Below are 15664 nucleotides of genomic sequence, written 5' to 3'. Positions count from 1 at the left end.
TCAGGGGAACCGAGGCCATGAGGGCCCACGCGGCCCCTTCAGTACCCCAGGGTGCCCGCCGGCATGTTCGAGGTGATGTCATGGCCTTCACTCTGATGTCATATTGAACATGTGACATCGCACGCAGCCCCCAAGCCCAGGCACCAGAGCCCTCTGGCCAAAACCGCAAGGTTTCTCTTGGAGCCACTTGTGCGCGTCCCAGAGCTGTGGGTAGGGGCCTGGACGTGGACCCCCTCCCCTTCCTTCTTGCTCTTCTTCCTAATCCTTCAAGGACCGCAGGGGCCGGGCGAGGGGCGGGAACGCCTCCAGTGGGCCCGCCCCACCCCGCCCCGCCCCGCCCCGCCCGCAACCCCGGGGCCAGGAAGTGCGAAAAGAACCGCCGCGGGCCATGGACGGGGCCGTCATGGAAGGAACGCTCTTTCTGCAGAGTCAGCGTTTCGGTACCAAGGTAGTTGGGGGCAAGCGTTGCCGAACCCCATCAGAGATGGGGGGCTGGGGGGCGACAGATCCCAGAAAGAGGGAGGAGGCGGGCCGCGGGTTGGAGCGCGGCGCCTGAGAGCCCGGTGACGCTCCCGCGAGGTTGCTCCGCACCGCCGGGGGAAGCGTCCGCCGGGCTCGGGGTACGCCCTCTCTAGTCCTGGGGAGACCAGCGGCTTCCTCGGCCCGGTCGACTACGCCTCCCGTCGGGAAGCCTCCGAGCCGAAGTCGGCCTGCGCCGGTCTCTCTTCCCCGTCGGGGCCCGGGCTGCCGCTGCGCGCCCGCCCCCTGCCCAGCGTCTCTCGCTCTCTCTCCGCAGAGGTGGAGGAAGACCTGGGCCGTGCTGTACCCGGCCAGCCCCCACGGCGTGGCGCGGCTCGAGTTCTTCGACCACAAGGGGTCGAGCTCTGGAGGGGGCCGAGGGGGCTCGCGCCGCCTGGACTGCAAGGTGATCCGTCTGGCGGAGTGTGTGAGCGTGGCGCCCGTGGCGGTGGAAAGCCCCCCGGAGCCTGGCGCCACAGCCTTCCGCCTGGACACCGCGCAGCGCTCCCACCTGCTGGCGGCCGACGCGCCGTCCAGCGCCGCCTGGGTGCAGACGCTGTGCCGCAACGCCTTTCCGGTGAGGGGGCCAGGGCTGCGGCGAGGGGCTCTAGCTAGGCGATGCGGGGGTGGGCAGAGTTACAGCCGCAGAGGAACTGGGTTAGCTCAGGCCCTGGGAGCCGCACTGAGGGAACTACAGGGTCTTCAATACTCTCTTTCTCTTTACCCCAGAAAGGCAGCTGGGCTCAGGCGCCCGCCGAGAACCCACCCAAGCTTTCTGCCCTGGAGATGCTGGAGAACTCCCTGTATAGCCCCACCTGGGAAGGTAGACGCCTGAGAAGCCCGGGCAGGGATGGGGTGGAAAGGAAGGGTGCCCTTGGGAACGGGGTGATTAGAGGGCCCAGGGACCCATGAGGAAGTAGGAAGCTTCTGAGAGCTGGCTTCCAAGTGAGTGCTTGGACAATCCGCCCCAGCCCCTAGTCCTGGCCAGGTGCCCGTCTAACTGTGTATTCCTTCCAGGATCCCAGTTCTGGGTAACCGTGCAGAGGACCGAAGCCGCTGAGCGCTGTGGCCTGCATGGCTCCTATGTGCTGAGGGTGGAGGCTGAGAGGCTCACGCTGCTGACCGTGGGGGCCCAGAGTCAAATACTAGAGCCACTCCTTTGCTGGCCTTACACTCTCTTGCGTCGCTATGGCAGGGACAAGGTGCGGGGGCTGTCAGGGAGGGCTGGCTTCCTGGGTTTGGGCAGCTGTGGGTGAGGTGGGGCAGGACAGGAAGGTGGGAAGCTCTGTCCTCTGGATAACCCTTCTTTGCCTAGCTCAGGACCACACCCACCTCCCCAGGTAGTCTTTTCTTTGTAGATCCCCTGGGTAGTTTGGCCCTGTGACTCACCTCCTCTCATGGCTCCTAGTAATGTGTTTCCCTCCACACCCTCTTCAGGTCATGTTCTCTTTTGAGGCTGGCCGCCGCTGCCCCTCTGGCCCTGGAACCTTCACCTTCCAGACAGCACAGGGAAACGACATCTTTCAGGCAGTTGAGACTGCCATCCACCAGCAGAAGGCCCAGGGAAAGGCCGGTCAGGGGCAGGATGTTCTCAGACCTGATTCCCACGAAGGAGAAGTGGCAGAGCGGAAGTTGGCCTCCCCGACCCAGGAGCTCCTGGTCAGCCCTCCAGCCCTGTATGCCGAGCCCTTAGACTCCCTTCGCATTCCTCCAGGCCCTTCCCAGGATTCTCTATACTCAGACCCCCTGGACAGCACCCCTGCTCCAGCTGGGGAGGGGGCACAGTTAAAGAAACCTCTCTACTGGGACTTGTACGAGCATGTGCACCAACAGTTGCTGAAGGCCAAGCTGACGGACTGCAAAGAAGACCCCATCTATGATGAACCTGAGGGCCTGGCTCCAGCTGCTGTCCGGAGCCTTTATGATCTGCCTCAAGAGCCCAAGGATGCGTGGTGGTGCCAGGCCCGGGTGAAGGAGGAGGGTTACGAGCTCCCCTACAACCCTGCCACCGATGACTATGCTGTGCCACCACCTCGGAGCACAAAGCCCCTCCCAGCTCCCAAGCCCCAGGGCCTGGCCTTCCCTGAACCTGGAGCAGCAACTGGCAGTAGAAGCAAGGGCCACAGCTCAGATGCTGCCCTGTACAGCCAGGTCCAGAAGAGCGGGGCCTCAGGGAGCTGGGACTGTGGGCTCTCTAGAGCAGGCACTGACAGGACTGGGGTCAAGCCAGAGGGCTCCACGTGAGAAGTAGGGCAAGGCTGGGGTTCCTGATAGGAGGACCATGGGGAGGTGGCACTGGGGATCAAAGAAACCTGTTAGGAGAGTGGGAACCAGAGGGCTGGAGGGGCATGTGTAAGACCAGGGGATCAAAAGGATCAGGGAAGGATGATCACTCCCAAGAAGTCCTGAAAGTGGGACAGATGGCAGGGGCTGAGGGATGGGACCTGGGGAGGCCAGCACCCCTAAGTCATCCCTGCCAAGGGATTGGACAGCTGCTGGACCAGGTCTGTGGAAAGCGGTACTTGGTCAGAGTAGCTGCAGTTTGAGAGACCTGTATGGAGGCTATAGGGAGATGCTGGCCTGTGCCTGGATCCTTACCCCTGCATTGTTCTTTGCCAGAGATATATATTTTTTTTAAGTTTTATTCTCATTAAAGTCAGTTTGGGTTTAAGAGGTCTATGTGTGTGAACAGCCACAGAAAGGACAGAGTGGCAGGCTGTGCTGAGTGGGTGTGGAGGGGATCAGGAGGAGAGCCAGGAATGTGTTGGGGGCCAAGAAAGGAGGAAAGGGCCCCCGGGAGGGGAGCCAAGCAGTGTGGTGGTTCAGAGCCTGGGTGGTCCAGTCAGGCCCACCTGGGCTTGACCTGGCTTGGTGACCCTGGGCAAGTTGTATAACCTCTGCAGCCCTCAATTTCCCCCGCTGCCCCTCTGTAAAACAGCAAAGCTTAATAACAGACTCCACCTCACAGGACTGTTTGTATGAAAGGAGTTAAATTTCCCAAGTACTTAGTGCAATCTGAAGCACAGAATAAGCATTTTATAAATGGTAATAGTTATTCTGTAGATGGAGAGGCTGGGCAGGTAAGCAGCGTGGGGAGAATAGGAAGGGAATCGGTCTTTTTCACACCATCCTCTCTCTCTTCTCAGCTATATGTCACCCCCTCAACACAGAGACACACACAAACACACACATTTTGCATGTAGGTACCAAGCACTAACCACTTGTCAATTTGGAGGCTACAATGTGGTGGTGTAGTAGGAGGGGCACGGGCTTTGGAATGAGGCTTGGATTTCAATCCTACTTGCTTTTCATGAGCTCTGAAAACCTATGCTTGTCTCCTGAGGCCCAGTTTCCTGAAGGTGACCTGACCTCATCCACCTGCCTACACAGAGTTACCAGGAGAAATTTGGGCGTAGGAATGCTCCTAACAATGGTGGAGGCTTACTTGGTGTTTAATCTTCATCTGTATTAACAGTATCAATTGATGCAAAAGAAAACGAGAGTCCCTGCTTGGGGAAGGAAGAGGTTTGGGAGTGTCTCTGGGCCTGAGGAGTGGGGTGGTGGGCACTGAGCACAGAGCAGGGGAAGGCTCTGTTTCCCAGTCACCCAGAGCTCACAGAGGCTCAGGTGGATGGGAAGTGAGTCTGACCACAGAAAGCCATCGTGTGAGCCTCAGCTTGGTGGAGTAGGGCAGCTGGCTCTGGCTCTGGTGACTTAGGGCCCTGAGAGATACTCCTCCTCCTCTGCTTCCTCCTCCATGGAAAGCTGGAAGAAGGCTTCTGAGGAAGCTTTGCTGGCTGCTAGCATCTTGTGGGCTTTGCCAGGGGCTGGAGTCATAGTCAGGGGGGCCACTGTGGCTCGAACTCGGTTCATTTGCAACTGCCCAGCCTGCAAAGAAAGTAAGCAGAGCCTTCTCTGAAGACCAGAGTCCTGCTCTCCTGTCCTGTTCCCTGCTGGGCCCCTGTCCTAACTCCTTCAGGTGTCCCAACTCTGGAGTGCCTGCCTCAAGGCCCAGGGCAGTCGAGTCCCCTGGGTTCTAGCCTCCACAGCCCCTGTCTCCTGGCTGAGTGTCCCTCCTCTGTTAGCTTGCCCATCAGCAAACTCATGGTGGGCTCTGCTCCCACACATCTGGTTACTGCTGCCACCTCTAGACTGACTGTAGTTTGGAAACGCCTTTCTTTTGTAATTTCAGCTAAGGCAAAGCAGGAGTTTTCTAAAGGCTCTGTTCCTGGGAAACTAGGAAAAGATTAATAAGGGCAAAAGGAAGCCCAGATATATAGATTATGGATTTTGCAAAAATAACTTTACACCCTCAATTACTCTTCTCTCTTCAGCTCTTGTCACTAGAGCCCTGTCTCCAAGCTGCTAACCTTGGTCAGCCTCCTTTTCCTCCTCTGTAAAATGAGCATAACACTTACCTTGCAGGGATGCTGTGAGGATTAAATGAGAAAAATATATGTGAAAGTACTTGTCACAAAGCCTGGCAAATGACTTCTCAGTACATGCTAATTCCCCTCCCCTTGGGCATTTCTTTTCCCACCTTCCCTTCAGCCTTTTCTGTCAATTGAGGGCTGTGGTTGTAGTTCCAGTGTAGCAGGTTTGCTTAGTAGGACAATGGTTGTTAAATGACTAGGGAGTTACCATAAACACTACAGTTAAGATACCGAAATATTATTCTATGTAAATGCCTGAGCAGAAAAGCCCCCCTGCTGGGGAGGGGTTGTCATTTCCTTTGTCTAGGGCAAAGGGCCACTCTTTCTCTCTCTCCTCTGTTAGCCCAGTTACCCCCTCCACCGGGGGAGATGGGGAGGAGGGCTCTCTTGGATTCTGGGCATAAAGGGGAGGGAGGGAAGTAAGGAGAGGAGCTGTACCTTTCTCAGGGCCCGGCTCTCCCAGCTTGGGTGGAGCCGGCCCTGAGGCTTGACAGAGGCGCTGCTCAGGTGTGAGTACAGGTGGCTCCAAACCTGCAAGGGGTTGTAGGTGGGCTCCAGCTCCAGGCTGTCCAGTGTGCTCTGAGGAAGAGACGGGGAGCTTTACCCAGGGAACTTGAGGTCACAGAACACGAGACGTCAGGCAGAGACCTTTGGGTGTGAGAGGCTGGAGGAGGTATGAGGACCCAGGGCTTCACTGGAGGCTGTGAAATAGATGTGTGTCCCACTGGGCGTTCTGGCCCCCAGGTCTGAGTTCTTGTGAGGTAAGTGTCAGGCAAGAGTACAAGAAATAGGAGCGACCCTGAGTGGTTAGGGGCACCAAACACGCTGGCCCTGAGAAGTGTGTCACGGGATTCTGAGAGGGGCCGGATTCCTGTGAGGGTTACAAGGGAACCAGTGTGCGCAGCTGTAGGGAGGGTGTGTTGGAGGCCTGGGGGTGCTTCTGGTCTGCAAGGCCAGTACACTGAGTTCTTCAGCCTGTGAGGTGAGCATAACCGGAGGACACGCGAGCACAGCATTCCTGAGCAGTCAGGTTTTCCGGCCACAACATCCTGTGCCAGGAACCATTGGCTCCAAAGTGAGACGCTGATCGAGCCACAGCCACTCGTGCCCACCTCTCTCTGCATCCCCACAGCCGCCAAGCCGAGAGCACAATCCCAGGCTCTGTCCTCTCTGCACGTAGGCCGGCGATCCAGCAGTGATGTGGTTCCAGTTCTCCCCACCCAGAGCCCCCTCCTGCCCTCAGCCTGCGGGGGCTGGCAGAGGAAATACCGAATCCAGATCCAAGGAGGAGAAGAGGAGGAGGAGGAGAAAGTGGCCTGCAGAGCTGTTCCCTCCTTTGCATCGGAGTCTCATTTTGAAGCCCTTCCTATCCTGGGAGCCTACATTGGCTGCCTTTTCCTCTTCTCCTCAACAAAGAGATGCACATAAACACAGGTACAGGCACATGACACACAATGCAGAGAAAGAGAGCACACCATCACGCTGGTGCTTCCTTCCTTCTGCCCAGCCTCAGTTCCTACCCTTGCTTTCTCCTCTGCCCCTCTTACCACACCCGTGGAACCCACTTCTCCCTCCACTCGCCTGTCCTTTCCCTCACAGGGTCACTCGTCTCCCTCATCTCTTTCCCCAAACTCCATGAACTCCATTCTCTTCTCTCCCCTCTGTCTCTTGCTTGAGATCTGGGCTCCACTTGCCTCCACAATCTTCAGGCTGTCATCAGGCAGGTCCTCAGGCAGCAGGGGGAAGGGGCTGGGCAGCATCAGTTCCCGTGTGGCCACTGCCTTCACCAGCAGGGTTGGGGAGCGTGATGGCAGGATCACATAGAATGTGCTGGCGGGCTCTCTCATGCTGTGTCCTCCGCTCAGGGGCTCCCCTTTGGCCAACAGCAGCCATTCTCTTTTCTGAAACAAGGACATACATAAATGCTGCTTCGTCTTCCGTCTTTGGCATGTTTTGAAGATCAATCCCAATCGAGGCTTCTCTGAGTTCCTCGGGGTGGGGGGGAGGCAGGCGGGGCGGTCAGGGAGGGCTGAGCATTTTACCCTGGCCCTGGGAGGGAGGGACTTCCTACCTGACTCACCAGTGCCCCAAGGTACTGCTCTTCCTCCCTGGTCAGGATGTGCACGAAAGGATTAACAATGCAGACGCAAGTTAAGGGATGCCCCTTAACCTGGAGTAGGTGTTTACCTCTTAGAAAATGGTAAATGTAGAGTTCTAAGAATTATAATTCCTAAAAACAGTGTCTTGAAACAGAGACTTGTGTGGGGTGTTGTGAAAATTCAGGTCTTATTTTGAGGGTGATAAAATCTGGTTGTATTGCACGACTGGGGTTAGAGTGGACTGACTGTGGAACATCCCTGGGATGCCCAGAGAGGGGGCTTATGAGGAAGGTGGTCAAGGTCTCGGGCCAAGGGAGAGGAGGAGGAGTGATGAGGGAGAGGAAAGCTTTGTACAACAAGGCAGTGGGCGAGGGACAGGGCCCTTGACATCAACTCAACGTGTCACAGGACAAAAAGAAGGGTCAGAATTCTGGGGGCAGTGACTCTTGGAGTGAAGAGTACTGCAGAACAGAGGGGACACTTTGCTGTGTGCTGTGGAGATTACAGAGGTTAGCACATGGATCAGCAGAAGAGACAAGCAGACATGAGCAGATTTTCTAGGTGCACACTTGTAAACCAGGCATGGAAATGAGGCAATTTTCTGTGGTAGTTTTTCAAGGAAAACCACAAAACTCCAGGAAATATGGAGTCAGAACTGTTACAATCATCTGTAAATTGTGTCCTCTTGCTTGAGGTGATCAGCAGTTATACCTGGTACAAACATAACAGTCTCCTTGCTAAATGAGATGAAGGAAAGCACACTAGCTCTACCCGCTGTAACTTTTATGAAAACTTGGAAGAAATAATATAAGAGGAAAGGAAAAAAGGAGAAAAACAAGATGTTAAAGGGATAGAGGAATATCAGTGTCTTCTGGAAGACAAGTGGAATGTGATACAGTGAAGCAGAAAAAACTTGCTAGCATTAGAGTTATACCCCAGAGGGAAAGTACTGGTTGGAGGTGGGGGACAGGTTCTGGAGACTTTAAAGCAGTGTAATCATTTGTGCAGCCCAGAACTCTTGAGGAGGTCTGGTAGGCCGGGCAGGTGGTAGGGTAACTTCAGAAGTTCATGCTTTCTTAACACTTTGCTTATATCTGGAGATGTGCTGTCTTCCTGAAGAATAGATCCAAAATGTGATGGAAAGTCTACCTGATGCTTCTCAAATCCATCAAGTTGGACACAGATGATATAGAAATCATGGTGTATGTGTGGGGGAGGGGGGGCCGGATTTGCCCCTGCTCTGAGGACATGACCTCTTTAAGACTCGAAGGGGTAAGTAGGAATTGCAGGGCGCTCCATTTCAGTTGGCTCAATAACGTCTGATGTTGCTCAGGTTTGGATTATTATTGTTATTTTAATCTTCTGCTTTTACACTGGTTCATGCATTTGTTTGTGAATTAGTTTGTTTATTAAGAATTTATTGAGTACTCATTATGTCCCAAGCACTAGGCATGGATATATAGATATTCATTAGACATGTTCTCTGTCCTCTTAGAGCTTATAATATAGTACATGTGAAGGAAGTATATAGCTTACAGTATAGTATAATAAAGGGAAGGCTTGTAAACTAATGTCTCTAAGACTTAAGATGACTAACTGTTCCGGTTTGCCCATTTTTAGCATGGAGAGTCTTCCGTCCTAGAAAACCCCTCTGTCCTCGGCAAACCAAGGGGGTTGGTCACCATTCCAAGACTCCACGGAGAATAGAATATCTTGCCACTGTGGCAAGTCATGGGGGGGGGGTTGCCAAAACTATGGCAGTGTGACATTTCTTGCACCTCAGTGTGATAGAACAAATTCACACCTGCTACATTGTGGGATTACGAAGAAACTTTGTTGCACACAGAAAAGTTCTTGATCCCCAGAATTTGAGTGTATTGATTTTGAGACAATAGCTAAGATTGTGTTGGAGAAATGAGATGCAGAAATGAGTAAGGTCTCTCAAAAGTAACTCTTAATGTGAGGACTATCAGAGGACTGGGAAGAGACTGAGTTGAAAGGATTTTACAGAATGCTTTAAAACTTCTGGGCTGATTTACAAGGAGGTTGGCAGAAGGTTCTGGAAGGATGAGAGGCAAATGCACCCTTTTTAGAGTTTGATAAAAATATTGATTTATCTGCAATTCCCAGGAGTATTCTGAGAAAGTGAGAGTAGGGAAGATGAGCTTTAAGGCCCCTCTTTTGGACTCTGAATTTCTAACCTCTTCCTGGACAGTGGTTAATGGCACCAGAGACTTGAAGTCCAGGACCCAAGCTTGAACATGTCACTCAAGTCATGGGTTGACTAGTTGGTACAGGCAATTGTACCTGTGATGGAAATGGTTAATTGCCATAGCAAGTTTCTGAGGCTGAGAAAAGGCAGTGGCATGGGGATGTCCCAGAAGACTGCCTTTGGGGTCCTCAAATCAGACAATGCTTAATGACTATAGATGACTGCTAAGTACCTTAGAATATGCATTTGCTAATTCTAAAGAAAAGAGCATGAGTTGGATGCTGAATTTACCAGAAGGCAGGTGAAAAGGTATCTGTATTTATGTTGTGGTTAGGGACTTTGCTACAGAAGGTGCCAGGGAGCTTAGATTTTAGGAGGTGGGGACTGATTCTGTTTAGAACTAATGTGGATGGGGCAGAGTTGAATGACATGCCATACTCCAAGCTAAGCTGGACTAAAGTCATCCTCCCCCACCCCTGCCCTAACTTCTAATTACGAAAGCTGTGAAGGAAGGTATGGCAGCCACTGTTGGTTGACTGGCCACTGCTCTCCCACCCCCCATTCTTCTCCCTTCTCTCTAGCCATTTTTTAGCATTTCAGTGATTGGTCTGGGGTGATATGTGACCTAGATTTAAATAATGAGACATACGTGGAAGTTGCTGGGTAGAGCTTCCGGAAAAGCTTCGTAATTTTCTGGCAGGCTTTTTGCTTCTGCACCCTACCCCTTCTTTCTCCCTAGGACAGGACTTGGGCTTAAGGTGCAGCAGCCATCTTGTGACCATGAGGCAACAGGCATAAGGATGAAGTACACCTGATATAGATGCTGCAGTGGAAAAATGGAAAGTGCCTGGGTCCTTGATGGTGTCCTTGATCAACCGCATCAGCCCTGGAGTTGTCTGTCCCCTAACACTTCTTGTTACATGAGAAAAATAAACTCTTAATTACTCAAGTGAGAGCTGGGTTGTTTTCTGTTAGTTGCAGCTAAATGGATCCTTTACAGATAGCAAAGGGAAGGAAGAGGATGTGGGTACTCACTTCCAGGTAAATGAGGAGACGTGAGTAGAAAGGACAATTTTAACGGCACTGGTGTAGACCTTACCAGAAGGGCAGATGGGAATTTATTATAGCAGGTAAAAGCTCTAATCTCACTAAACCAGCATCCCCTTGGTCTGCCATCAATATGATGTCCTGGGACCAAATTCAGTGATTAAAGAAGCATTGACCAACTCCTGAATGGAAGTGTTTCAGAGGCAGCCACTGAGAGGAGGGAAGAGCAAGAGCACTCATTTCCCTTTGCTTGCGGGAAGAGACATATTTCATTGTCATAATGCATCCAGGAAGAGAAATTACAGCTAGTAATGGAAAAGCTATGCATACTTGGAGGTTTTTGGAAACTGGAAGGGCATCAGGAAGAAATCAGGTTAATTTGGCAATTTTGACTTATTCTCTTACTCTCGAAGGCAGGACCAAGGAGGGAAGAAAAAGAAGCTGCAATGTCCACTACTCTGCTACTCTCACCCTGGCTCCCACAAAGGAGACCAAGGGAAGATGGTAAAACAGATTTGAAACCCTAAAACAGCAGATTATACATTCTTCTCAAGTGAATATGGAACATTCTCCAGGATAGGTCATATAATAGGCCATAAAACAAGCTACAATAAATTTTTAAAGATTGAAATCATCCAAAGTATCTTCTCCAACTGTAGTGGAATAAAATTAGAAAAGAATAATGAAAATAAATTTGGGAAATTCACAAATAATATGAAAATTAACATATTCCTAACTAATCAGTGGATCAAAGAATAAATCACAAGAGAAATTAGAAAATAATTTGAGATGAATGAAAATAAAAAAACATACCAAAATTTATGAAATAGAGCTAAAGCAGTGCTTGGAAGGAAATTTATAGCTGAAAACTCCTCTATTAAAAAAGAAGAAAGATTTCAAATCAATAACATAACCTTCCACCTTAAGAAACTAGAAAAAGAAGACCAAACCAAACCTAAAGCAAGCAGAAGGGAGGGAGTGAAACAAACTAGAGTAGAAAGAAGTGAAATATAGAGTAAAAAATTAATAGGGGAAATCATGGAACCAAAAGTTGGTTCTTTGAAAAGATAACAAAATTGGCAAACTTTTAGCTTGACTGATCAAGTTAAAAACAGAGAATGTCCAAGTTACTAACATCAGAAATAAAAGAGAGGGCATCACTAGCAACCATACAGAAATTAAAAGGATTATAAGGCAATATTGTAAACAATTGTATGCCAACAAATTATATAACCTAGATGAAATGGACATATTCCTATAAAGACCCAAACTACTGAAACTGACTCAGGAAGAAATAGAAAATCTGAATGAATCTGTGTTTCAGGTCCTCAAGACCACTCCCAGGTTCAGTGCTTCACTAAGAGGACTAACAAGACTCAGCTTATAGTCATACTCAGGGATGTGATTTATTAAGCAAAAGGATACAAAGCAAAATCAGCAAAGGGAAAAGGCTTATGGGGTGAAGTCCAGAGGAAACTGGGCACAAGCTTCCCAGAGTCTCCTACCTATGGAGTCACATAGAATGTACTTAATTCCTCCAGCACTGAATCGTGACAAAATGTGTAAAATGTTGTCTACCAGAAGAAGTCATTGGAGCCTCAGTGCCCAAGATTTTTACTGGGGGCTGGTCACACAGTCACTTTGTACCTAGCATGTACCAAAATTCTAGACTCCTCGAAGAAAAGCAGATGTTCAACATAAACCATATTTTTTTGCACAAATAGTTTAGGCACAGTGAGCAGCTCTTGTTATTTAGGTAATGGTGCGAACACTCTTGAAATCTACCTTCCCAGATGCCAGCCAAGGATCAATCTTACAAACAGGACTTTCTAAGGATAGGAGTCTCAGGCCTGCTGTATTAACTTTTCTGCACAACCTGTAACAAGTAAAGATAGAATTAGTAATCAGAAAACTTCCCACAAAGAAAAGCCAAGGCCCAAATGGCTTCACTAGTGAATTCCACCAAACATTTAAAGAAGAAACACTAGGGGCCGGCCCCGTGGCCAAGTAGTTAAGTTCATGCACTCTGCTTCAGTGGCCCATGGTTTTGCCGGTTCGAATCCTGGGCGTGGACATGGCACTGGTCATCAAGCCATGCTGAGGTGGCATCCCATACACCACAACTAGAAGGACCCACAACCAAAAATATATAACTATGTACCAGGGAGCTTTGGGGAGAGAAAGGAAAAATAAAATCTTTAAAGAAGAAACACTAATCCTTCACAAATTCTTCCCAAAAAATAAAATGAAGAAACACTTTCCAGCTCATTCTATGAAGCCAGTATTACCTTGATTCTAAAACTAGACAAAGACATAACAAGAAAAGAAAATTACAGACTAATATCCCTTATTAATATAGATGCAAAAATCCTCAGTGAAATACTAGCCAACCAAATCCAGCAATAAATAAAAAGGATTATACACCACAACCAAGTGGGATTTATCCTAGGAATGCAAGGTTGGTTTAATATCCAAAAATCAAACAATGTCATACACCATGTTACTAGAACAAGGACAAAAACTACATAATAGATGCAGAAAACCCATTTGATAAAATCTGAAACCCTTTCATGAATAAACTAGGAATAGAATGGAACTTCCTCAACCTGACAAAGGCCTCTACAAAAAACCCACAGCTAACATCATAGGTAATGATGAACAACTAGACGTTTTGCCCCTAAGATCAGGAACAAGACAAAGATGTCTGCTCTTGCCACTTCTATTCAACAATGTACTGGAGGTGTATTGAAGACGAGATGGCCACTTCTCACATTTTCTGGACTGTTAGCCTACTAGGATTCTGAGTATGACCCCAGGGAGGGGGAGAGGCACTCATACAGATAATGATTGTGTCTATATCCTAGCACTTGGAGACTAATATTTTCTAAATTTGATTTAGAAAAATACAGTAGGGGGCTGGCCTCATGTCTGAGTGGTTAGGTTCACGTGCTCCTGCTTCAGTGGCCCAGGGCTTTGCCGGTTCCGATCCTGGGTGTGGACCTAGTACTGCTCATCAAGCCATGCTGAGGCAGTGTCCCACATGGCACAACCAGAAGGACCTACAATTAGAATATACAACTATGTACTGGGGGGCTTTGGGGAGAAGAAGGGAAAAAAAAAGAAGATTGGCAACAGATGTTAGCTCAGGTGCCAATCTAAAAAAAAAATAGAAATATGTAATGTGACATTCTCACATCGGACTGCTAAGGTGCGAATTCATACGCTTATCAGTGCTGTGAAAGTCAAGATAGATGTGGCAACAGGTACTTGGGTGGGGAAGGGACAAAAAGGATGAGTGAAGGCAGGCTGTGGTGGGGGGCACAAGAAGAGCTTCATGGTGAAGGTATTTAAGCAGAATCTGGGGAAAAAATCAGTAGATATTTGTTAGGTGGACAGAGGCAAGGGAAAGGGAGCAGCAAGAAAAAAGGTGTGGAGGTGTGAAACCATTTGGCATATTTGGGGAACATTTATTAATTTATTAGCATAGCTAGAGTGGAAGATGGAAGGAGCATGGTGAAAGATGAAGCAAGAGAAATAGACAAGGCTGGGTCACGAGAAGCCCACTGACCCCATGCTAGCCTGCTGTCCTAGCATCTGTCTGTTTCCCCTGCAGGCTCTACACTCTAACTTCATTCTGATCGCTTTTGTTTTTTTAAAAATGGTTTCTGACCTGCCATCACCCCACTCTCGGCTTGGATTCTTGCTCCTGACTCTTCGCCTGATATAACCAAGGACTTTCCATTTCCCCACCCATTTACAGCCCAACCAGGTCATCGCCTGTGTACTCAGACTCCGGCTGGACATGTCCTGGCTTGAATTCTGTCACTTCTGTGGCCAATTAGGGCAGACGTGGCCCATAAAGCTCTGGAATGTGTCTCCAGAGACTCTGACATTTTAAGCGGGAAATTGAAGGACCTAGGTGGTATTTTCATTTCTTTTTCTAGTTCACACAGACATGACTGTAAAAGAAATGAGGATGTGGAAAGTGAGTCACTAGCTACATAACTGGGGCTACACAGTAGGGTTTGGTAATTGAAATGATATTTTCCTGGCGATGGATAGATTCATCTCATAAATACTTGGAAAAAATTAATTGTATTTATTTGTATATGTATATTTATTCCCCACCACATTCCATAAAGCAGTTATGCCAGTTTAGAAAAATGCAACAACACAAAAAGATAAACGATTAAGGGGCTTGGGCAAATGAAAAATAAGGGTAGGGCAACCATAGAGCCAAGATTAAATAAGCTCATAGAAATGCAAAGCACCCACTTTTGCTAGAAGGGAGCCCACAGCTTTTCCTGATAGAAAGTCTAGGAGAAGCTAACTTGTGGATCCTTATTGAGTAGAGGATGTATTTCAGAGAACTCCTGCAATCCATATGATAATGAATTTCATATGGCTATAGAGTAGTTCAGAGTTTGGATCCTGGAGCCAACCTTTCTGGGTTCAGTCCTGGCTCCACCCTTTACCAGCTATGTAATCCTGGGAAAGTACTTAACCTCTCTGGGCCTCAATTTCTTCATCTGTAAAATAGGGATAATAATTCCGACCTCATAGGATGGTTATGGAGATAATATAAATGAATATTTTTGAAGTGTTTAAAACTGTTTGAAGCATATAGTCAGCACCATGAAGTGTTAAATTTTTAAAATAAAAAGTATATTTAATGATTATTAGATTAATGTTTATTAATTAATATTTAATTTTGTTAAATTAAAAATAATTTAGTGATTCTTAAATAGAGATCTATAAAAGCTCCAAAGAATGAAGTCAAAACACATGGCTCTCTTGTGGTCTGGGTTGATCTTCGAGTGAATTTTGCAGGAAGGGATGGATGGCACATACCTTTAGGGAGGTCTGGGAAATAGGTTTATCAGGAGCCTTGCCTCTCTAATGAAGTGATATTCTTCTGAGGAAAAGCAAGTTAAATATTCCAATAAAAAAATAATCTATGAGGAGGACAGAAAGACACAACATTCAATTCTCAAGTAAAAAATTCAGGAAATGGAATAACACTTAAGTCTGCCCTTGACGAAGGTTTAGAGTACGTGTAAAATGTAATCTGAAAAGTTACACAACATTTATAGTTGATGAGGCCTGGTGGGCTGGCACTAATGACTAGAATTAATTATGGCAGTGTGGACTTTGTTCAGAACAACTGCTCCAAAAGAAGAGGCAGAGGAAGAGAGAGCATGAATGAACTCAGCTATGCTTATACTTGTAAGGAAACCCAAGAACCTGAAAATGAGAACATGGGTAAACCAGAAAATGTATTATAGGCTGTCTAGCCAGACAAAGAATGCAAAGAGCAAATACATGAGCATTTACTAAGCTTCTACTTCTGAGTG

General features: G+C 48.5%; 2 protein-coding genes across 4 annotated transcripts in view; one reads left to right on the top strand and one right to left on the bottom strand.

The window, feature by feature from the left end:
- The first annotated feature begins 130 nt into the window (after nt 1-130).
- Nucleotides 131-4980, top strand: DOK1 (docking protein 1). Of its 3 annotated transcripts, none has more exons than XM_070511927.1 (5): nt 131-448; nt 797-1096; nt 1253-1342; nt 1537-1721; nt 1957-3479. In XM_070511927.1, exons 3-5 carry the CDS (start codon nt 1306-1308, stop codon nt 2761-2763), a joined length of 1029 nt encoding a protein of 342 aa, XP_070368028.1. In that variant the 5' UTR covers nt 131-448; nt 797-1096; nt 1253-1305; the 3' UTR covers nt 2764-3479. The 3 variants fall into 3 exon arrangements, with proteins under 3 accessions (XP_070368028.1, XP_070368029.1, XP_014685306.1); XM_014829820.3 differs by having other exon boundaries at nt 291-448; nt 1249-1342; nt 1957-4980; XM_070511928.1 differs by lacking the exon at nt 1253-1342 and having other exon boundaries at nt 132-448.
- The window catches only part of M1AP (meiosis 1 associated protein), an 84177-nt gene continuing 72746 nt past the window's right edge, over nt 4234-15664 (bottom strand). Inside the window, exons 8-10 of the mRNA XM_044772725.2 lie at nt 6647-6853; nt 5391-5531; nt 4234-4407 (exon numbers count right to left, since the gene is read on the bottom strand). Of these exons, the coding sequence (XP_044628660.1) occupies nt 4234-4407; nt 5391-5531; nt 6647-6853 (522 nt within the window). The remainder of the gene's footprint in view (nt 4408-5390; nt 5532-6646; nt 6854-15664) is intronic.

The sequence above is a fragment of the Equus asinus genome, chromosome 6 (assembly GCF_041296235.1).
Source record: "Equus asinus isolate D_3611 breed Donkey chromosome 6, EquAss-T2T_v2, whole genome shotgun sequence".
In the NCBI taxonomy this organism is placed as follows: domain Eukaryota; kingdom Metazoa; phylum Chordata; class Mammalia; order Perissodactyla; family Equidae; genus Equus; species Equus asinus.
This window is presented reverse-complemented; position numbering and strand designations above follow the sequence as displayed.

Bases quoted from the DNA above. Each gene is read 5' to 3' on its own strand.
- DOK1 (XM_014829820.3), top strand. From the start codon at position 389: ATGGACGGGGCCGTCATGGAAGGAACGCTCTTTCTGCAGAGTCAGCGT. The intron at 449-796 runs GTAGTTGGGGGC...CTCTCTCCGCAG, and splicing joins GTCAGCGTTTCGGTACCAAG to AGGTGGAGGAAGACCTGGGC. The intron at 1,097-1,248 runs GTGAGGGGGCCA...TCTTTACCCCAG, and splicing joins TGTGCCGCAACGCCTTTCCG to AAAGGCAGCTGGGCTCAGGC.